This window comes from Lynx rufus, unplaced genomic scaffold (assembly GCF_022079265.1).
Source record: "Lynx rufus isolate CCGP_SWC_20201006 ecotype Redwood Valley unplaced genomic scaffold, mLynRuf1.p SCAF_9, whole genome shotgun sequence".
NCBI classification, from domain to species: Eukaryota; Metazoa; Chordata; class Mammalia; order Carnivora; family Felidae; genus Lynx; species Lynx rufus.
This window is the reverse complement of record NW_025814897.1, coordinates 57,935,210-57,959,724: the sequence shown is the minus strand read 5'-3', so window position 1 is coordinate 57,959,724 and position 24,515 is coordinate 57,935,210. Positions and strand designations below refer to the sequence as shown.

The 24,515-nt window shown below is 36.9% G+C and overlaps 1 protein-coding gene across 3 annotated transcripts in view; it reads left to right on the top strand.

Annotated features, from left to right (window-relative positions):
* PPME1 (protein phosphatase methylesterase 1) overlaps positions 1-24,515 on the top strand; it is an 88,952-nt gene that overhangs the window by 5,947 nt on the left and 58,490 nt on the right. Inside the window, exon 2 of one of the 3 annotated variants that reach the window (XM_047070586.1) lies at positions 9,290-9,341. The exons of 1 other annotated variant lie outside the window; for it this stretch is intronic. In XM_047070586.1, coding sequence (XP_046926542.1) covers positions 9,337-9,341 — 5 coding nt within the window. In that variant the 5' untranslated portion in view covers positions 9,290-9,336. Of the gene's footprint in view, positions 1-9,286; positions 9,342-24,515 lie in introns of those variants that run through there. One more of the 3 variants, XM_047070587.1, reaches the window with a different exon arrangement.

Here is a 24,515-nt window from a genome sequence, read left to right as displayed (position 1 = left end):
CTAAGAATGGAATTGCTGTGTTACATGGTAAGTTATGTTTAACTTTTTAAGAAACTGCCAAACTGTTTTCCAAAGTGGCTCTTTGAAGCTTTCTATGTATTCAGGATATTTCTAAGTGTTAAAAATATTTTCCAAGTTGCTTTTTTACTTTGCTTATAATGTATTTTGCTATATAAAAAGGTTTTTTTTTATTTTAATGCACTCAAAACTATCTAGCATGTGCTGCTTCTAGATCTTGAATCACAGAAAGACATTTCCTTCACCCAGGTTATAAAGGAAATCATTTTTTTTTTTCTAAAAAATGGTTCCATTTTTTACATCCATTTTAAGTTAATCTTGATGTGCAAAGTGAGGAACAGATAGATCCAGTTTTATCTTTATCCACAGGTTTTCCAGTTGTAACACCATTTATTAAAACGTTCTTTTTCTATTATATGAATTTCACCTCAATAAAAATTAGTCATTTTCCCCATGGATTAAAATGATGTCTTTGTCAAATACCAAATTTTCACATAGATAATGGATCTGTTTATTTTCTTTTTTATCCCATCGTCTTCCTATTTTTTTAACGTTTTTTTAAAGTTTTATTAATTTTGAGAGAAACAGAAAGTGTGCCATCAAGGGAGGGGCGGGGGGGGGGAGGGGAAGAGAGAGAGAGAGAGAGAGAGAGAGAGAGAGAGAGATTGATTGAATCCCAAGCAGGGATTCGAACCCACGAACCCTGAGATCATGACCTGAGCCAAACAAAGTCAAGAGTCTGGACACTTAAACAACTGAGCCACCCAGGCATCCTGGCCTGCTTTTTTATTTCTGTGCCACTACTACCTGTTTAACTACAGAGTTATTATTAGTATGTTTTAGTAGATGGTAGACGTAGCTTCTCCCTCATTCTTTTTTAAGATTTTCCTGGCTCCTTTTATTTGCTTATTCTTACAGACAAACTTTTTTTTTAAAGTATGGTTGACACACAATGTTATATTAGTTTCAGGTGTACCACATAGTGATTTCTCAAGTCTATACTTTACCCTGTGCTCACCATGAGTATTGCTACCATCCATCACCATACAATGCTATTATAATACCATTGACTATAATTTCCTATGCTATACCTTTTATTCCCTGTGACTTATTCATTCCATATCTGGAAGCCTGTATCTCCCACTCCACTCACCCATTTTGCCCATCCCCCATTTGCCACCCTTCTGGCAACCATCAGTTCTTTGTATTTGTGGGTCTGTTTCTGCTTCTTGTTTGTTTATTCATTTGTTTTGTTTTTTAGATTCCACATATTAGTGAAATTATGTGGTATTTGTCTTTGTCTTACTTCTTTCACTTAGCACAATACCCTGTAGGTCCATCCATGTTGTTGCAAATGGCAAGATCTCATTCTTTTTTATGGCTGAATAATATACAAATAAGCTTTCTAATCAACTAAACTAGTGCCAGAAAAAAAAACCCGTATAGTATTTTTATTAAGATTACATTAAATATGTAAATTAATGCAAAGTAAACATTTTTATGATGTTGAGTCTTTGAGGAAATATGATGTCTTTCAGTGTGTATGAATCCCTTTTGAAGGAAAAATATTTCAGATCCCAAGTATTGGCCTAAGTTCATCTAATGTAGTATCACTTAATTATGTACAAAATAAACTAGGGATAAATTCCTTATGTGTAAGTAAATTCCATTTTATTATAGAATTATAAAACTCAGTAGATTTGTTTTTAAAATACAGTCCTACAAAACTTCCCAAATTCAAGTTAGCAATATTACATTAATGTGAAATAATCTTATTAGCTGTTAACAGTTTATTGTGCTTTAAACCAAAAGGATATTTATTATTAATAGGAAGTTCTAGCATTGATTCATTCATTCAATGATATCAGTAAGGACCCTGTGCATCCTTAATTTTGCCATCTTAGTAATGTTGGATTTTCCTTCTCTTGTCACCTTTTGGTTGCAAGATGGTTGCTGCAACTCTACTTTCATCTTACCTTTATTCCATCTTTCCAAATAAAAGGAAGGAACTGGAGCAAAGGCCTTTTCCTAGCTAAGCATGTCTTTTGTTTTGTTTTGTTTTCTGGAAAGGGAAATTCCCGAGCCAATTTTTCCCTTAAGTCTCATGGTCCAGAACTGGTTTACATGTCCATTTTAAGACCAATCACTGGCAGTTGGGAATGGGATTACTTTGACTGGTTTAGACCAATTCTGATTCATTCCCCTGGTCTGGAGGAAGGATAACAAAATCTCCCCACTAGTTACTAAACAATTTGGAATTCTGCTAGGGAATAGAGAGTGGTGGGAAGTGCAGCAGCAATGTATGGAGTAGACAGTAAACAGCATGTAACCCAAGGCCTAATGTTAACAAGTGGGGGAGATTAATCTTTTGACTGTAAATTCTCTACTGTTTTCACTCAACAGAGGTACAGGAAGTAATTGATCTCTTCTTTTGTCTCCCTTTCCACCTTGTGCCAGGTTTGAGCCTCTTGACCTGAGCACTTCTGAGTAAAGGTCCTTTATTCCATTGCTGCTGGGCTTATTGCTGACAAATCTGTTTCTTCTCAGTGTCCCCAAAATTGGATAATTGGATTTTGTTGTTGTTTTTTAAACTTAATGAGCCTTCCTTGTTATGTTACTTGATGTCAGATTTGAGAAAACATCTCTGGTTGGTTAGGAAAAACTTACTCCTTTATGTCATAAAATAGTTTCTTTTAAAGAAGAAAGTTTTAATTAATAGTGCTATTTAAAGGGCGGTCCAATTATATGCCACACTTAGATGTTCCTCAACAGTTTTGACAACCACTCCCAAGCACATAACTACCAATATATTTTGATGATTGAATAAGAGGTTATGTTGAAAATTCTAGTCGTCCAAACCACAGGAGAAGGCTGAAGTTGTTTACTCTGACTCTTTTTCTACGATGCGTCTGTGTGTGTTCTTTGCTATGGACTTTTCTCGGTGTAAGTGGAACTCCTGTCTCTGTCACTAATAAGTCATGTGGCCCTGGTCACTTTATCTTTCCTCTTTCTAGAATTCACTATCATGGTGTAGTAGCAAGACCACTTTGACACCAGACATACTTGAGTTTAAAATCCAAACTCCAGTGCTACTGAAAGTGGCTCTGGGCAAGTTATTTTACATTTGAGACTCTATTTCCTGGTCTTTAAGATGGGGACACTTGGGGCACTTGAGTCCCTCAGTCAGTTGAGTGTCCAACTTCAGCTTGAGTCATGATCTCACAGTTTGTGAGTTCAAGCCCCACATTGGGCTCGCTGCTTGTCAGCCTGCCAGCACAGAGACCACTTTGGATCCTCTGTCCCCCTCTTTCTGCCCTTCCCTCACTTGTGCTCTCCCCAAAATAAATACGTATTAAAAAAATAAAGTGGGGAAACTTTTGGGGTGCCTTGGTGGCTCAGTTGGTTAAACGTCTGACTCTTGATCGCAGCTTAGGTCTTGATCTCAGGGTCGTGAGTTCAAGCCTTGCATTGGGCTCCACACTGGGCTTGAAGCCTACTTTTAAAAAAAATGGGGAAACTTTTCTTTTGGAACTCAAAATTCTGTTTGACACATAATAAACAGCTAATTTTTCCCTTCCATAAAGAAAGATGATCTCTAATAGCTTAATCCAGTGTGTAGTTTTGAGAATCTTTAAGTCTGCTGCTTTAATAACATGCCCTTATCACTAGTAATGAACACTCCAAACTACCATGACCCAGACAGCCATCTGGTTGGCATCTTTCCATTCCCTTCAAAGTGTTCCTAATGAAGACATTTTTTTACAAAAGCAATGATGCCTTGATTTAAATAGCTGACTGCAATTAAACTTCAGTTTTTTACTTCCACATACTCCTAGACTAGAGAATTTGTGACAACAATGACTAGGACTGCTACTGTGCAGCTCATGACTCATTCATAACTCCCTTAACAAATTTAAGCAGCCTAGTTGATGTTGAAGTTATTATGCCTATTTGGATTTGAGACATTCACCTCAAAACATACTTTTCTTATTCCTTGTTCTCTAAATATGTAGGGAAATTTTTTCCTTCTTTCCTCCTATTCTCCCCTCCTGTCTTTCCTTAGCAATTAATCATATAATTTTGTTGGTGGTGGTCATATCTCCTAGTAGACATCTTCATGTAGTAGGCAAGCTGCATCTCTTCTATGACCTCGTAGCCTTCTGTAGTTTAACACTTATCCTTCTGACTTGTGATTATTGGTTGACTATAAGACCATGAGCTTCTTAAGGGTAGGGGTTGTGTCTTAATTTCCCTGATTCCTAAGTATGCTGGCTATTTAAGTGCTGACCTTTCCTAGACGTATTTGGCCTCATTTTATGAGAACAATCTTATTTCCTCACCAGTTCCATTAAGATGACATAACTAAACCTACATTCCCTTTCTTCTGAAATTTGTTTCACTTCATGAAATAATAGAATGTATACTTTATTTCAGCACCAGCACTTCAGTGTGTTGTGAGTGCTTCCAAATACCTGGTCTTAATTTGAGATTTAAAATACTCATATGGTAGAAGCTCATGCCTGCAGTTAGACTCTTTTATGTAAAGATTCATGCCTGGTTTTGGTTTTATTTTATCAAAATTTAACAGTTTATCTCTTCTTTTGTGATTCTCTAAACCTGAAAGCAATTCTATTACTGTAAGAGAATAAATGTCAATTAACAATTATTTTTGGAAGATCTGCATTTTATAGGATTGGTTTTTTCTGCCCTTGCTCAATTTATCCCTTATTGTCGAAGAGTGAAGACTATTTTCCAAGGAGGTGGTACCTGTACATTAGTGACTCTACCATAAAGTGTAGGGAGCAAGCAGTCTGTGATTAAAAGCTATCCATAGTCATGTTCCAGGCAATGTCAGTTCCCTAAATGTTTCTTGCACTTACTAATTGCTGAGTTTATTTTATTAACAATGCCTCCGATTTCATGTTTTCAAGTCCTGTAAAACCAACGAACCTCTTTCAGACTGTTCTAGCTCATTCACTTGTTCCGTGTCTCCTCTGAGTTCTAAAACACTTTGTCATTTCCACTCAATTATTGTGCATTACTACTCAGTATTGCATTTTAAAAAATTGTTATGCCAAATTTATCTATCATAATTTTTATGAGAATTTAAGTTGGCAAATACCATAATTGAGATAATAAGTTATCTTTCATGGTAGTTTTTTTAAGTTACCTCAATAAAATAGAAAGTTCTGGAGTGCAAGGGCCTTTGTTTTTATTTCTTTGCATCTTTTACAATAGCACAGTTAAATAAATGGTTTTTTTTTTTTTAGTTTATTTATTTTGAGAGAGAGAATGAGTGGGCGAGGAGCAGAGAGAGAGTCCTAAGCAGGCTCCACGCTCTCAGTGCAGAGCCTAACGCAGGACGCAATCCCACAAACCATTGAGATTGTGACCTGAGCCAAAATCAAGAATCAGACGCTCAACTGACTGAGCCACGCAGGTGTCCCTTAAATAAATGTTTTTCTAAGATTTGGTTTAATGGACGTGTGGCACATAGCATTCATTTAAAATGAGATCTGAAAGTTTCCTAACCATTCAGCCTGCAGTGATCTTTCCATTTTCTGCCCTTTCATAGCACCTATCATTTATACCAGAGTTTGGCAAACTTTTCTGTAAAGGGCCAAATAGTAACCATTTTATGTTTTGCAAACAATACACTTTCTGTAGCAGCTACTCACCTCTGCTGTTGTAGGACGAAAGCAACCATGGACGATACATATTGAATGTGATGGTGTTCCAATAATACTTTTTTTGTGAACACCGAAATTGAATTTCGTGTAATTTTCTCCTGTCATTAAATATTACTTTTTTTTTCTCCCAGCTTTTAAAAATGTAAAGACCATTCTCAGCTCATGAGCTATTCAAAAGCAGGCAGTGACTGGATTTGCCTTTAGGCCACAGTTTGCCATCCCATATCAATACTATTTATTTTGTACTTCTCCTGTCTTGTAGTAGAAAGAATAGAGGTTTTAAATCAACAAACTGGGATTCCCTTCCTGGCCTTACTACGTACTCCTTAACCAGTGTAAGCTCCACTTTATTTTCTTAAAATACGGGTAAAACTAAATATAACATTGTATGTTAATTATACTTCAATAAAATTTTATTTTAATGTGGCTAATATTAGTAGCATCAATTGTTTTTAAGGAGAAAGAGATGATATATACATAGAGTCATTTAAATTATAAAGCTAGATAATGGAAACCTATTTACTGTAATTCATACTTTTTTTTTTATTTCTTTTCATATTTAAAATGATAGTGTCTTCACAATTGCTCTTGGTAAGGTAACAGCTTTATTTTGGTTCTCCTGAGTTGTATGGACAAACACCAAAACCAGCACCAAAACTTGTAAAATAGGTGTTGGTAGCTTGGAAGAAAATTCTGGAGGTAAAAGTAGAGCACTCTTTTAACTACTGAGAGCTGAATGGTTGTGAGGAGTAGGTTTTCAATCAGATGAGTTAAGCATTATTTCTAAAGTTCGAGTCGGAAAGCAACATAGCTCTCTACATAAAGGTTAAGTCAGCTTATGAGCTGGTGTTTAGTTTTAGGGGTCCCTGGGTAGCTCGGTTGGTTGAGTATCCAAACCTTGGTTTCAGCTCAGATCACAATCTCATGGTTTGTGGGTTCGAGCCCCGTGTCAAACTCTGTGCTGTCAGTGTGGAGGCTGCTTGGAATTCTTTCTCTCTTCTCTTTCTCTCAAAATAAATAAATAAACTTAGGGGAAAAAAAAGAATAAGACTCTCAGTGTGAAGAAGTTGGTTAGAAATACTATTAAGTATTTTATTTTGCTCTCAGTTTCCTTTATTTATACCCATAAGTGATGTATGTTGAATCAATGTAAGTATAAAAGAGCTCTTCCAAGAAATTTAAAATGACTTCTAAGTGTCATACTTAGACACTTGAAATGTGTCATACTTTAATTGGTAGCTTTTTTCTTAGTGGTACATAAAATTATTGTTCATCTTTCAGTTGATAGTGGTGTGTATATACAGTATTTTATCTGTTCTACCAACAACCATGTTGTGATTTACTTGTTTAATCTTTCCTAATTTAATTATAAACTCCTTTTGTGTTTTATTTACTTGCCCCAAAATGGTTAGCACCCAGGAGCTCAATAAACATTTAATGAATGAATAATGTTCTAATATAGTGGACACATGACATTGTTTTCAATAGTTTAAAATTGTCCAACCTAAATTTAGTAGGGAATTAAATGGGAAGGAAAAACCATAGATTTGTGGAGTATAGAAATGAGATTTTATTTTATCTTTTTGAAGTTTCTTTTTGAAAGAGAAAGAAAGCACAAGTGGGGGAGGGACAGAGAAGGAGAGGGAGATACAGAATCTGAAGCAGACTATAGGCTCTGAGCTGTTAGTGCAGAGCCTGACACATGGCTCGAACCCATGAACTGTGAGATCATGGCCTGAGCCAAAGTTGGATGCTTAACTGACTGAGTCACCCAGGTGCCCCTAGAAATGAGATTTTAAAACTGTAATTATTGGCAATATGCAAAAATGAACTTGTGCCCTACTTATATCCTTCTGTGGTTTCATATTTGTATTTGTCTGTTTTTATTCTGTTAAGAAAGTATAGCTCAGGTTATTATGAGGATTAAATTTAGATAATGCTTGTAAAGTACCTAGCACAAACACATGAGCAGTTTCATTTAATCCTTCTCATCCCTTTAAACAGCTTTTCCTTAAGCATAAGAACCATGGTTCAAGCTATATTAAAATCAGTTTTCTGTGTTAATCACTTGAACTACATCGTTATTAGTAGAATTTCATCACAAATAGCATTTTATCATATTATGGCTAAGTAGGCTTGGGGATATAACTACCTAGAGAATCTACCAATATTTCATAATAATGTTAATTAGGGAAAATGTGGTTCAGTTTTCCCAACAACCTAGTTTGCAAACCTTTGGAATATAAACCCATTTTTAAGTTGCAGAATCTCTATACTAACATATTTCTCACTGAATATGGGGAAATTATAATCTTTTATTTGGTAATTAGAGGAATTACCTTCCCAATCCAGGTCATAATTTAATAAGGATAGTACTTCAGATTTGTATAGCATTTAAGAAAATCTGTATACCAGAAATCTTTATGAATCCTTCCCTGACCCGATTTCGTTCCCATAAGTGTCCAAAACAGGATTGGAAGTCTCTTCTGTGAATTTTCATGGTACGCTAGGCTTATTTCTGCCATACCTGTAGTATACAATGACTGTTTACTTACCTATTTCCTCTCTGGCGTCAGCTTTTTGAGGGTGAGAACCAAGTTTTTATTCATCAATGGGAACCTCTAGCATGCTGATTTCCCCAAATGCCCAGGAAGTGTATCAGGGCCTGCCATAAACATACTCAAATGTCTCTTTGATTGAATTGGAATTAAATTAGTTGCTTATATAAGCAAGTTGTAACTGGAAAGAGGCTCTAGAATCGTTGCCCTAGATATACTTGAAATGAAATATCCTATGAAATATGTCTTATATTCTACATCATCTTGGCATTCAGTTGAGTCTGAGAAGGGAGTTATATGGCAGTTGGTTCTCAATTATATACTTTTCCTTTTTTTTAGAGAAAGAGTGCACATGAGCAGGGAAGAGGGGCAGAGAGAGAGAGAGAGAGACAGAGAATGTCAAGCTGGCTCCATGCTCAGCACAGAGCCTGACACCGGGCTCAATCCCCCAACTCTGGGATCATGACCTGAGCTGAAATCAAGAGTCAGACACTCAACTGACTGAGCCACCCAACTGCCCTGGAACTATATACTTTATTAGAGTCTTCTGTATGGATTTTATTGGCTTTTAAACTCTGACTCCAAGCCTGCTTGCTTTCTTCCTGTTGTGATATTGTCAAAGCAGAATAGTAGCTTGTGTAAGTTCTGATCCTTGAGTATAGCTACAAATATTGATTGTAAGACTAAACAGTTATAATTAGCTCTTGTAAAACATCAAAATGCTTTGTATTCTGTCTGCTTTCTTGTTTTCATTACTGATATCTCAGTGGTGTTTGAGGCTAGATCATTGTAGTAAAGTTACCATATCTTTTTTTCTCGTTACTTGTAAGATTTCGGAAAAATAAGTTATTAATTAGGTTGGGTAAGTGGTGGAAATAAAATTTCTAACTTTTTCTAAATCTACGTGAAGCAGAATTCTTTATTATCAGAGGTATAAGATTACAGTTCTTTCAGTGCTGCAACAGTCTGTCTTTATCCATCCATTTAAAATAAACTATATTTTTGTGTGATCTGACTCAGCAGGTTGGAAGTTCCCATGGAGTAAATATCTTATCTGAAAGTGGTTTTAAATGAGGTAAGCTTTCATTCATTTGCTTGAAACCACATCAACTATTGGGCCATAAGTATCCTGTCCTATCTAATGCAGGACATTGTGGTAAATGCTGTACTATTTTCATTTTTGGATTCCATGATGCCCATTTAACAATTAACATTCTCCAATGGCCAACAAAGAAAACTAATAGGAATAGGATGTAGGATTTTCAATCACATGGTAAATCAGTATTTAGTAACTTAGAGCCCTTTAAAATGCCGTTCTATGTATTCTGTGAATGGCATCAGAGAAACTTGAGAGTTGTCTTTGATTCTTCCTTCTCACTGCACCTTCCTGCTCCCTCTCATTGCCACCTACATTTGTAAACCTTGACTTTCTCTTTCGTCTCCCTGGTATACAGCCTTGCTACTAGGGTCCTCTGGCAGTCATTACCCCTACAACAGGAACCAATCCTCTTTCACCTTTTCCTGAGGATTTCTGCTTACTCATGGCTAGCTTGGGTGATTTCAAGAATGGAGAACTTAATATTATTTTGAGGGTAGTATTGAAAACTGATAAGGAAATAACCATGAGAATAAGATTCTAGCCCACTACTTTCTGTGTCTTGGATGAGTTATTTAATCTCCCTTGGTTTTAGTTTTCTCATTTGTGAAATAGGAATAGCTACTCCAGAGAGTTGTAGAAATTCATTTGTTTGCCTCTATTCTCTTACCAAACCCCATTAAATTATGATAGAGTAATTTGGAAAAAGGAGTAATACCAAAGAACAAATAGAAGATAGGCTACCAAGATTTAGGAAGATAGCAAGTTGAATATTAACTAACAGAGAAGAGCAAACTGAAAACTACCTGTAGAAGAATGAAAGTGCAAGCTAATCCATATCATAAACCCATAAAGGCTCAGGAATTGTAGGTGCTAAGTACCTCTGAAAGTGGGCTAAAACAGGAGGATTGATTGAAAATCTGTACAAAGCACCATTAAACGCCAAAATCTTCTTTCCCTCAGTGTGATGGTTAACTTCTATAGAAATTGAACCAGGGTGTCTCTGGACTCAGAGATGCTAAGCACATGGCCACAAAAGTAAAGCAACAGGATGAAAATAGGGGTTAAGTGAAGGTAGTGAAGGTATACATTCTGTCATCTAGACATGCTCTCATGGCTTGCTCCCTCACCTTTAGGTCTTTGTTAAAGGTGCCTTCCCTAACCACCTGATTTAAAACTACAGTTTTCCCAACCTGGCATTCATTTTCCTCGCTTCCTGATTTGATTTTTCTCCATGACACTTACTGTTACCTGACAAATTTTTACTTATGTTGCCTTCACAGGAATGTGAACACCACAAGAGTAGGGGGTTTTGTCTGTTTTGTTCACCAAAGTATTTCAGGTGCCTAAAACAGTATCTTGTAGGTGCGCAGTGAATGTTTGTTGAATGAGTGAATGAAAGAGTCTATTCAGATCTTTTTCCAGAAGGCTAACGGCTAGTCTTATGTTCCCAGGCAGGAGATTGGAGGATTTTTCTCTGGAGAAATGACTGGCCAAAAAAAAAGACATGCAGATATTGATGTTTGGAGGAAAAATCCCCTACTTAAAAGGCTAGGAATCTACTTGCTAAATAGACAGTCATATTCAATAGTCAGCAAGCCTTGCTCTCTCATAGAATCACCAGACATCCAGGAAAAACTTCTAACACAAAAAATAGATACCAAAACAAAATGAGAAAATGAAACAATAATGTATAGAACAAAAAAAAAAAAGCTTAAACTTGTCAGAGAGACAAGAGATGATATGGCATCTGTGAAACAAGAATAGAATGCTCTTTTAAAAAAGGAGGGGGGAGAACCTGGTTTCAGAGAAAAAGAAATATGTTGGGAATGAAAATATGTATAGTATATATAAATTCAAAAGAAGAGAAAATTTAAGGAATCTTCTAGGAAATACCTTATTCTAGTTTAAGATTGAAATTTAGAAATAAGGGGGATAAAAAGATTCTTAGTAAAAACATCTCAAGAGTAGTACCTTACTTAGAAGATGGAAAAATGCCTTAAATTTTGAGAAAGAATAACCTAAAATTGCTTTGGCTAGTATTTGCTTACTATATCTTTGTCTCTTTTAACTTTTTTAAATGCTTATTTATTTTGAGAGAGAGTTCACACGCACGCAGGGAAGAAGCTGACAGAGAGGGAGAGAGAATCCCAAGCAGGCTTCATGTTCTCAGCGCAGAACCTGATGCGGGTCTCAATCCCATGACCCTGGGACCATGACCTGAACCGAAATCAAGAATTGGATGTTCAGCTGACTGAGCCACGCAGGCGCCCCTAGGTCCACTTTAAATTCTCAACTTGAAACTTCTTAGAATATATAAGTGGTATAAATTTAGCCCAAGTCCTTTTGAGAACTGTCTGTGGTTATAGCTTCATCAGAGAAGGGTTTTTTTTCTTTCTTCTGCCTTCTATTTTGTTTGTTTCAAGTTTTTAATTACATTCTAGTTAGTAAACATATAGAATAATATTGGTTTCAGGAGTAGAGTGTAGTGATTCATCACTTACATATAACACAGTGCTCATCACAAGTGCCCTCCATAATACCCATCACCAATTTAGCCCATCCTCTGCCCACCTCCCCTCCATCAACCCTCAGTTTTTGTTCTCTATAGTTAAGAGTCTCTTATGGTTTGCCTACCTCTTTCTCTCTGCCCCCCCTTCCCTATGTTCATCTGTTTTGTTTCTTAAATTTCATATATGAATGAAATCATATGGTATTTGTCTTTCTCTGACTTGTTTCACTTAGCATACATAATACACTCTAGCTCTATCCACAGTGTTACAAATGGTAAGATTTCATTCTTTTTGGTGGCTGAGTAATATTCCAGTGTGTGTGTGTGTGTGTGTGTGTGTGTGTGTGTGTATACACATCTTTATCCATTCATCGGTCAGTGGACATTTGGGCTCGTTCCATAATTTGGCTGTTGTTGATAATGCTGCTGTAAACATCAGGGTGCATGTGCCCCTTCAGATCAGTATTTTTGCATCCTTTGGGCAAATACCTAGTAGTGCAATTGCTGGGTCATAAGGTAGTTTTATTTTTAACTATTTGAGGAACCTCCATACTGTTTTCCAGAGTGGCTGCACCAGTTTACATTCCCACCAACAGCGTAAGAGGGTTCCCCCTTCTTTGCATCCTCGCCAGTATCTTTTGTTTTCTGTGTTGTTAATTTTAGCCATTCTGAACAGGTGTGAGGTGATATCTCATTGTAGTTTTGATTTGTATTTCTGTGATGATGAGTGATGTTGAGCATCTTTTACATGTGTCTGTTAGCCATCTGTATGTCTTCTTTGGAAAAATGTCTATTCATGTCTTCTGGCCATTTCTTAACTGCGTTATTTGTTTTTTGGGTATTGAGTCTGATAAGTTCTTTATAGATTTTGGATACTAACTCTTTATCAGATATGTCATTTACAAATCTCTTCTCCCATTCCATTGGTTGCCTTTTAGTTTTTTATTTTCTCTGTGCAGAAGCTTTTTATCTTGATGAAGTCCCAATAGTTCATTTTTGTTTTTCTTTGCCTTGCCTTAGGAGAAATATCTAGTAAGAAGTTGCTATGCCGATGTCAGAGAGGTTTCTGCCTGTGTTTTCTTCTAGGATTTTGATGGTTTCCTGTCTCACATTTAGGTCTTTCATCCATTTTTTCATTTATTTTTGTGTATGGTGTAAGAAAGTGGTCCAGTTTCATTCTTCTGCATGTTGCTGTCCAGTTTTCACAGCACCATTAGTTGAAGAGACTGTCTTTTTTCCATTGGATAATCTTTCCTGTTTTGTTGAAGATTAATCATATGGTTGTGGGTCCATTTCTGGGTTTTCTATTCTGTCCCGTTGATCTGTGTGTCTGTTTTTGTGCCAGTACCATGCCGTCCTGATGATTACAGCTTGAAGTCCAGGATTGTGATGCCTCCTGCTTTGCTTCTCTTTTTCAAGATTGCTTTGGCTATTCGGGGTCTTTTATGGCTTCCTAGGGGAATTCTACCAAACATTTGAAGACTAATACCTATTCTTCTCAAACTGTTCCTAAAAATAGAAATAGAAAACCTCCAAACTCATTCTACGAGGCCAACATTATTTTGATTCCAAAACCACTAAAATGAAGAATCACAGGCTAGTATCCCTGATGAACATGGATGCAAAAATTCCCAACAAGATAACTGGCAAATCTAATCCAACGGTACGTTAAAAGAATTACTCACCATGATCATCTGGGATTTATTCCTGGGCTGCAAGGGTGGTTCAGTATTTGCAAATCAATCAATGTGATACACCACATTAACAAAAAGGGTAAGAACTATATGAAAAAGTGTTTGACAAAATATGTCCATTCCTGATAAAAACTGTCAACAAAGTAGGTTTAGAGAGAACATACCTCATCATAGAGGCCATTTACAAAAGACCCACAGCTAATATCCTCAATGGGGAAAAACTGAGACCTTTTCCTCTATGGTCAGGAACAAGACAAGGGATGTCCAGGCTCACCATTGTTATTTAACATAGTACTGGAAGTCCTAGTCTCTGAAATCAGGCAACAAAAGAATAAAAGGCACCCAAATTGGCAAGGAAGAAGACACACTTTCACTATTTTGCAGATGACATGATACTCTATGTAGAAAATACTCCACCAAAAAATTGCTACAACTGATGGACAAATTCAGCAAAGTCACAGGGTACAAAATCAGTGTACAAAAATCTTTTGTATATCTATAGTCCAATAATGAAGCAGCAGAATGAAATCAAGGAATCAATCCGATTTGCGGTTGCACCAAAAACCGTAAGATACCTAGGAATAAACCTAACCAAAGTGGTAAAAGATCTGTACTCTAGAAACTGTAGAACACTTATGAGGGAAATTGAAGATGACACAAAGAAATGGAAAAAACATTCCATGCTCATAAATTGGAAGAACAAAATAGTGTTAAAATGCCTATACTACCCAGGGGTGCCTGGGTGGCTCAGTGAGTTAAGCATCCGACTTCAGCTCAGGTCATGATCTCACAGTTAGTGAGTTTGAACCCCATGTTAGGCTCTGTGCTGACAGCTCAGCCTGGAGCCTGCTTCCAATTCTGTGTCTCCTGCTCTCTCTGCCCCTCCCCCACTTGCAGTCGGCCTCTCTCTCAAAACTAAACATTTAAAAAAACCCACATTTTAATTAATTAATTAATTATATTTTTTATGTATTATTTTTAATATAATTTATTGTCAAATTGGCTTACATACAACACCCAGTGCTCATCCCAACAAGTGCCCTCCTCAATGCCCATCTCCTATTTTCCCCACTCCCATCCACCCTCAGTTTGTTCTCTGTATTTAAGAGTCTCTTGTGGTTTGCCTCAAGTTACAGAGCCTTCCCTCTCTGTAACTATTTTTTCCCCTTCCCCTCCCCCATGGAGTTCTGTTAAGTTTCTCAAGATCTACATATGAGTGAAAACATAAGATACCTGTCTCACTCAGTATAATACCTTCCAGTTCCATCCACATTGCCACAAATGGCATGATTTCATTCTTTCTCATGGCCAAGTAGTATTCCATTGTATATATAAACCACCTCTTCTTTATCCATTCATCAGTTGGTGGACATTTAGGCTCTTTCCATAATTTGGCTATTGTTGAAAGTGCTGCTATAAACACTGGGGTACAAGTGCCCCTAATGCATCAGCACTCCTGTATTCCTTGGGTAAATTCCTAGCAGTGCTATTGCTGGGTCATAGGGTAGATCTATTTTTAATTTTTTGAGGAACCTCCACACTGTTTTCCAGAGTGGCTACACCAGTTTGCATTCCCACCAGCAGTGCAAGAGGGTTCCCGTTTCTCCACATCCTCGCCAGCATCTGTAGTTTCCTGATTTGTTCATTTTAGCCACTCTGACCTGTGTGAGTTGGTATCTCAGTGTGGCTTTGATTTGTATTCCCTGATGATGGTGACATTGAGCATCTTTTCATGTGTCTGTTGGCCATCTGGATGTCTTCTTTGGAAAAGTGTCTATTCATGTCTTCTGCCCATTCCTTCACTGGATTATTTGTTTTCCAGGTGTTGAGTTTGGTGAATTCTTTATAGATTTTGGATACTAACCCTTTATGTGATATGTCATTTGCAAATATCTTTTCCCATTCCGTTGGTTGCCTTTTAGTTCTGTTGATTGTTTCCTTTGCAGTGCAGAAGTTTTTAATCTTGATGAGGTCTCAATAGTTCATTTTTGCTTTTAGTTCCTTTGCCTTTGTAGATGTGTCAAGCAAGAAATTGCTGCAGCTGAGGTCAGAGAGGTCTTTTCCTGCTTTCTCCTCTAGGGTTTTGATGGTTTCCTGTCTCACATTCAGGTCATTTATCCATTTTGAGTTTATTTTTGTGAATGGTGTAAGAAAGTGGTCTAGTTTCATTCTTCTGCATGTTGCTGTCCAGTTCTCCCAGCACCATTTGCTAAAGAGACCACCTTTTTTCCATTGGATGATCTTTCCTGCATCCAATGGAATGCAGGAGTATTGGTGGAGTATTGGTGGAGTATTTCCAAAGATTAGTTAGCCATACATTTTTGGGTCCAATTCTGGGTTCTCTATTCTACTCCATTGGTCTATGTGTCTTTTTTTGTGCCAGTACCATACTGTCTTAATGATTATAGCTTTCTGATAGAGGCTAAAGTCTGGGATTGTGATGCCTCCCACTTTAGTTTTCTTCTTCAATATTACTTTGGCTATTCGGGGTCTTTTGTGGTTCCATACAAATTTTAGGATTGTTTGTTCCATACAAATTTTAGGATTGTTTGTTCTAGCTTCAAGAAGAATACTGGTGCAATTTTGATTGGGATTGCATTGAATGTGTAGATTGCTTTGGGTAGTATTGACATTTTAACAATATTTATTCTTCCTATCCAGGAGCTTGGAATTTTTTTTCATTTTTTTTGTCTTCTTCATTTTCCTTGATAAGCTTTCTATAATTTTCAGCATGCAGACGATCTTTTACATCTTTGGTTAGGTTTATTCGTAGAACACACATACGTACAATTTTATTTATTTTTTTTAATTTTTTTTTCAACGTTTATTTATTTTTGGGACAGAGAGAGACAGAGCATGAACGGGGGAGGGGCAGAGAGAGAGGGAGACACAGAATTGGAAACAGGCTCCAGGCTCTGAGCCATCAGCCCAGAGCCCGACGCGGGGCTCGAACTCACGGACCGCGAGATCGTGACCTGGCTGAAGTCGGATGCTTAACCGACTGTGCCACCCAGGCGCCCCATACGTACAATTTTAGTCAACACTTCTGAAGTTTGCTCTGTCAACATTCCTAATTACCATTGATGGAAACAGTCCCTGACATAAAATTTCTATACCTAGGAAAACTGTTAGTCAAGTATGAAAATGGGATAATAGCATTTTCTGGCATGCAGAGTTTCAAAATTTATCTCCCTTTCTCAAGAAGCTAACAGAGGATGTGTTCCATCAAAATAAGAGAATGCATCAAGAAAAACATGGGATATGGGAATCAGGGATTCAGCACAGGAAAAAGGCAAAAGGAATTCCCAGGATGATGGTGAAATGACAGCAATTCATCATATCCAGAGAGCAAACAGTCCTATTTGGAGGAGAATGGTAGGTGCCAAGAACGGAAATTTACAAAGAAAAAATGGATCTAATAGATTATTTAACATTATTATATTAAGAGAAGTTTTACAGATTTCTCAAAGGCTTTTTTTCATTAATAAAAGTTAATAGTGAAATATACATTCAGAAGGGTTTAAAATATGCGTGTGCAGTTCAGAGAAGAATAAAATAAATGCCCATGTATCTACCACCTGGCTTATGAAATTGAACATTGTTAGCCTTTAAAAGCCTGTTTGCCTCTCCCCAAAAGCACCTCTACTCCCCACAATCTTGAATTGTATGTTTATCATTCTTTTGCTTTTCTTAATAGTTTTGTCACCTATGCATATATCCATAAAAAAGATAGTTTTGCCTGTTCTTGAACTTTGTTATTAATGGTCTGCATTTATTCTATGCTTCTTTCTTCCTCTAAATGTATTTCTGAAATTCATCCATGTTACTGTATATAATTCTAGCATATCCATTCCCACTGCTGTGCCATATTGAGTTATCTGAATATATCTCAATTTATGTATTCCTCTGGTGATAGACTTAGTTTGCTTGTTATTCTTTGGCTTTATGGAAATGCTTCTATGAACATCTTTTTACATGTATCTTAATACCTCTGTGCAGATGTTTCCTTGTGAAGTGAAACTACTAGAGTGAAGGGTACTTGTTCAATTTTACCAGGTGGTGACTCACTGTTTTCCAAATAGTTTTCCCATTTATACTTCCACCAGCAATTCCATCTGATTTAGATCCTCTCCAACACCTAGTGTTGTCTGGCTTTGTATTTTGTCAACATAATGGGTGTGAAATTATACCTAACTCTGATTTAAAATTTCATGTCTCTAAAAAATAAACATAATAAAACTTCATGTCTCCATGAACAAAATTGGGAACCCTTTCATAATATTTATGGGCTATTTGTGTTTCCTCTTTTGTGAAATGTCCACTAATATTTTTTGCTTATAAAAAGCTCTTATGAAACAATGATAATTTCATTAAAAAAAATAAGCAAACAAAATAAAAGACAATCGTTCTGGAAAAAATAAGAAGTCACGCAAGAAAGAAAGTATAATCCGTATACCATGTGGCTTAGCTGTGAACAACATTTCTGCAGTAACTAACATTTATGAAGTATTTTTGTGCCTACTTGTTACTGTTTTTCAAACCTTACACTTGAGATTTAGGCAGAGATGGATTTGCTAATGGTCACAAAGCTTACAATTACTAGAAATGAAATTTCAACTTAAATAATCAGTACACAGCCATAACATAAAAACTGTATATGGTGGGGTTTTTCCTCCTCATGGACCAATCTATTTAAGCTATCCTGCCATAAGCAAAGGGATGGAAGATCTATATATCGGTCATCACTGATACAAAGAAGGAAGGTGAGCTTAAGATACCATGTACTTTTCTGGTCCATGTGCAGAGTCATGGTCCAAACCAGTAATGTGGTCCCCACTGGGTAGTGATCCAGGTCCTCTCTATTCATCCTCATAGCTGGTTGGAAGTAGTTTTGCATGAGCATTATGGAGTAGAATATGATTAACATCTCCCCAGGGAAAGGGCTTAGACCTGATGAAGAGATGGCGGTAGGCATGGAACTCAGGCCTCGAGTGCTCTCCATGATTTGACTTCCAGATGTTCAGCATGCTCACTCCCACGCCAGGGAGTGCTACAAAGTAGGTGAGGGCCTTCCACCTTCAAGTTGAGCCCTCCTTGGCTGTGGGTGCCACTTGAAATGGACCATCCCAGCTGTGCCCTGGATTGACCTAGCAGCTTTTTGCTCTTACATTTAGGTTTATGATCCTCTGTGATTTACTTATGTGTGTAGTTGTAAGGGAGGGGTTCAGATTCATTGATATATGAATATCTAATTGTCCTAACACCATTTATTGTCAAGACTGTTTTTTCCCCAGTGAATTGTCTTGGTCCTTTGTTGAAAATCTATGGACTGTAAGTGTTAGAGTTTATTTCTGGACTCTCAGTTCTGTTTGATCTATCTATATGTCTACTCTCATACTTGTACCACAGTATTCCATTTCCCTTTACTGGAAACCTTATCAGAATTCAGGAAGGAGGCTTCTCTTTATTAGCTTCAGCCCAATGGTGATGATGATGATAATAATAGTAATAATAATAATAATAAATAATTTCCTGAGGCACCAAGCTAAGTGCTTTATGCACATTAGCTCATTTTTTACTGTCAACAGATATTCATTAATGTGTCGGACCCCAAGAGTACATTGGTGAACAAAGGGAGAACGTTCTTGCTCTCCTGGATCTCACATTAGTAGCAAATTAGGTGGAGTGATCTAACAAATATAAGAACAAACTAATTTTAGGAAATGATTAGTTCTATGATAAAAATAGAACAGGCTAATTTGAGAGTAACCAAGGGAGAAGGCTACTTTAATCCTCATTACAACCCCTATAAAATTGGCATTATAACCCTATCTCACATGAAGAAACTCAGGCATAGAGAAATTAAATGACTTGGCCAAGGTCACACAATTAATAAAGGCAGAACTGGGTTATGAAAACAAACTTTTAGTGTGTAGCAAATGGAAAACTTATTTAGGTTTAGGAAGTATTAAGAATGTAGTATCACTTCAGCGCACCTGGGTGGCTGGCTCAGTCAGTTAAGCATTCAGCTTTGGCGCAGGTCATGATCTCATGGTCCATGAGTTCTAGTCCTGTGTCAGGCTCTGTGCTGACAGCTCAGAGCCTGGAACCTGCTTTGCTTTCTGTGTCTCTCTCTCTCTGCTCTTCTCCCCTCACGCTCTGTCTCTCTCTTAAGAAGAAATAAACATGTAAAAAAGAAAAAAGAATGTGGTATTTCCTCATAATTTTCTTCCTTTTTAAATTTTTTGTCTTTCTGCCAGAAATAGGTTGCTATGGTCAAAGTATAGGCCCAGAGATCTTATTTAGGGTTCATATATGAGCTTCTTGAAGCCAGTGCAGTTGTGTGCAGAATATATGTATGTGCACTGGTTTCTGGAATGAGGTTTTATAAAGCTTCTGAATGGAGTCTGTGACAATAGCAAAGGATCTAAAAGCACATTTGATTCACATGATTTAGGCAGGAATTGTATTTCCTTTGTGTCTCCCACTATACCATTTTGTTCCGTGTCTGCCAAACTCTTTCCTCCGGTAACAAGACTTGGAAGGAAATTGTACATTTATTATGCTGGTTTGAAATAAACTTTATTCTGACATAAAAAAATTCTGTGGACATTTACCTCCCAGTGTAGATTTTTATTTACCAATTGTTGGACTTAATAATTCATCTCTGTTAGTTCAAAACTTCAGAATTGACTTGGGTTCTACTATCAGTCATTTTCCATGTCTTGAACACTCCTGAGATTTGTTGATTGCCTTTTTGAAAAGTCTTTCTATGTTTCCCTCCTTTTTAATTCCATTGCCAGTCTAGACTCCCATCTTCTAACCAGATTATTGCAGCAACGTTTTTTTTTTTTTCCGGAATCAAATTCATCTTGTACCTTTCACCACATTGATCTTTCTAAAATACTTTAATCTGAACCACTGAAACTCTATCAGGCTTTTGGGACCAACCCCAACACACAAATAACAGAAAAAGAAATGAATTCCCCACTATATTGCATCTAATGTCATTATTTTTCCATGATCTGCTTTTAGTTGTATCAGTTTCTTTTAGTTTTTCAAAACTGTTTTACTTATTTCCACCTTGTTGCAGTTAACTATTTTATTTTGTCTTTTATCAGTGCTCACTATGACAGGCAGACACCATACTGGGTTCTTATTGGTGCCCTTCTCTCTGCCGGAGTTGTCTTCCATACCCTTCCCTATTTCCATCAGTCCAAATTCTGTCTGTCCTTCAATGACTTCATAGCTTAATAGCTTAAATGTTACTTTTTCTTTGAAACCTCTTTTTATTTCCTAAGCTAAAAGTAATCTTTTTTTTTTTTTTTAAAGTAATCTTTATTCCCTCCTTTAGCTATATCTCTTAGGGCATTTAACTCTACCTTATGTTAGATATTTATGTAGTTAACATTAGTTTCTTGACAGCAGAGGGATTGTGTCACTAGTTTTATAATTATCCCAGTATCGCCCATCACGCCACCTCAGTTCTGGCATAATACATATACTAGATTTTGGTGAATAAAACTCATTTTTAAAGTATAAATTAACCTCGTTATGCTTTTTTAAGTTATTTTCATTACTTCAAAATTCTTCCATTATGACTTCTTGGGGAAAGAAAGTAATTAATTTATTTTAAAAATTATAGCTAAAAAGAGCCTATACAGGCTGTAATGACTATAAAATAGGTAGGCTTAAAAGCATAAAAAGCAAACTATTTATTCATTTATTTTTTAGTTTACATCCAAGTTAGTTAACATAGTGCAACAATGATTTCAGGAGTAGATTATTTAATGCCCCTTACCCATTTAGCCCATCCCTCCCTCCCTCCACCCCTCCAGCAACGCTTCATTTGTTCTTTATATTTAAGAGTCTCTTCTGTTTTGTCCCCCTCCCTGTTTTTGTATTATTTTTGCTTCCCTTCCCTTCTGTTCATCTGTTTTATATCTTAAAGTTCTATGTGAGTGAAGTCATATGATATTTGTCTTTCTCTGACTGATTTCGCTTAGCATAATACCCTCTAGTTCCATCCACATAGTTGCAAATGGCAAGATTTCATTCTTTTTGATTGCCAAATAATACTCCATTGTATATGTATACCACATCTTCTGTATCCATTCATCCATCAGTGGACATTTGGGCTCTTTCCATACTTTGGCTATTGTTGATAGTACTGCTATAAACATTGGGGTGCATGTGCCCCTTCGAAACAGCATACCTATATACCTTGTATAAATAGTAGTGCAATTGCTGGGTCATAGGGTAGTTCTATTTTTAATTTTTTGAGGAACCTCCATACTGTTTTCCAGAGTGGTTCATTTTTCTGCATATTGCTGTCCAGTTTTCCCAGCACCATTTGCTGAAGAGACTGTCTTTATTCTTTCCTGCTTTGGATATTCTTTCCTGCCTTGTCAAAGATTAGTTGGCCATATGTTTGTGGGTCCATTTCTGGGTTCTCTATTCTGTTCTATTGATCTGGGTGTTTGTTTTTGTGCCACAAACTATTTTTATAAACCAAAACTACATCATTAAAATAGAGTATTCTTTCTGACTAGAATATAAAGATTGATGCGAGATCTTGCTGTCTACTTCATGTCTAACATTGGTTGCAAAATTACCTGAACTCGTAGAGTATATAAACAATTATGTGTTCAAATGTTCAAAAGAGTATGCCAGGAAAGTCTCTGTGGGAGTAGGAACAACCTTTGGAGGTATAGATTATTGGCTCTTTAACCAGATGGGAATTACTCATATGTTGGTATAAATTGGGTAGTCCTTAGAACTTTATTATTTTTTTTAATGAAGGGAATTAGAAGTGGAAGGTGTCCTCCTAGGAATAATTTCTATTTATACAAAGTAATTTCTCCTTAACGGGTAATCTTCTCTGGTGCCTGGCCAACTTGGAAAGTTTCTGTGGCCTTTGGCAAAGACCCTGAAAAGGAAACTTCTGATAACGTACTCTAAAGCCTTATTACTTTTCAGAAGCATAAATGAAAGAGTGAGAGAGAAAAGAAAGGATCTGAGAATTAATATAGCATTGGGGTAAAGAGCAGAGACTTTTAAGAGTGATGGAACTGGATTTGAATCCTGTCACTGCCATTTAGTAGTTAGTTGTATAACCTTGGTCAAGTGACTTTATATCTCTAAATCTGTCATCTGTGAAATGGGGATAAAAATAACTTGAAGTTTTGTGAGGATTAAATGGAATCATGCCTATAAATTACTTGGCAGAGTGACTCACTGTTGTGGCACAGTAAATGTTAGATACTATTACTGTGATGATGCCCTGAGTCCAGACATCAAAAATTCATGCATAGATCCTTAAAATCAATTATAACATGTTTGACATACCATGTGTGGTTGTTATACTCAAATTAGTATATATGTAGGTGGATTTGTGAGTGATGGGTGAGTCAGTAGAATTAAGAGTTCTACTTTTAGTTTTCCAGTACGAATTCAAGTACAACTAGCAAACCAGAAAAAATAAGTCAATGCTGAAATTGGAAATTACTTCTACAGAGGCAGTTTTTCTATCAGAAGTTAGGATTTTACCCGTTTTCTGAGCAACTACTAAATCCCAGATGTATTAGATTCTTTTGAAAGATATTTTATTCAGTCACTATAATCCAATGCAGAAAGAATTTAGGTAATTTGAATTTCCCCAAATACATACTCTAATTGTTAGAGATTTGCAGGGAATTATTGGAAAATGGTAGGAACTGTGAGGAATTTGAACTCTTCTCTCATTCCAGATCATTTACTCTACCTTTTTATTCTTCAACTCTCGCAACTTGGGCATCTCAACTCTCTCAACTTGGGGATCTTTAAAAATTGTCAGTGCAGGGACGCCTGGCTAGCTCAGTCGGTTGAGTGTCCCAGCTCTTGATTTCGGCTCAGGTCATGATCCCAGGATCGAGAGATTGAGCCCCACCTCAGGCTCTACGCTGAGCGTGGCGCCTACTTGGGATTCTCTCTCCTTCTTCCACTGCCCTTACCCCGTATGTGCTCTCTCTCTCCCACTCTCTAAAATTAAAAAGAAATTAGTGCCTAGGCCACACGTCAAGCCATTTGAATCAGTTTCTAGAAGTGAAACCCAAGCATCAGTATTTTTAAAAGTTGCTTTTCTGGATGTGAGGGTGATATCGCTGCGACATCTGTCACCCCATTGATCGCCAGGATTAATTCAGCTGATCTGGCTGGCTAGGCAGGTGTCCCCTTCCTCCCTCACCGCTTCATGTGCATCCTTCCAGAAGCTGCGCACTTGGCTGAAGAGGACGACCTTCCCCGATAGAGGAGGATCGTTCTTCAGTCAAGGGTATACAAGTAGCCGCGCTCCCCTGCTAAAACCTGTAAACAAGCTCTCAAGGTCCATTTGTAGGAGAATGTCGGGTAGTCAAGCTTTCAAGACTCCAGACACATCCAAGTAAGGCGCTGCACGTGGCAGTCTGCCTTTCTTAAAAAAAAAAAAAAAAGTTCCTTTGGTAAATGTTATTACATAGATCAAGAACTACTACCTGTTCAATGCCAGAAGAGTGTAGATGTTCAATAAATGTTTGATTGTTGAAAGAATACCTAACTGTGCAGTTTCTCCATTGTAATTACAGTATTAAAGTCAACCTAGAGTGCTTTTGTACTAATTTAAGTCTTTAAAAGGGGTTTTGTAGTATACTTTGTTCTGCATTTGCCCCCATGGCATATACAGGAAAATACTTGGCAGGAGGTAATGTTTTGTTGCTGATAGAATTCTGAATTCCCTCCATTACTGAGAAGAATAGGTGTGGAAATAGGATAAGATTCAAGGTTCCTTTCTTGTGTCTCATCCAAGGTTGAAGATACAGGTTGTAAATAGATATTTATTGGTTATTTTCGTTTTATTTTAAAATAATTTTATTTTTAAAAATAATTTCTGGTTCAAAAATTAAAAGGGGTATACATTGAAAATTGTCCCCC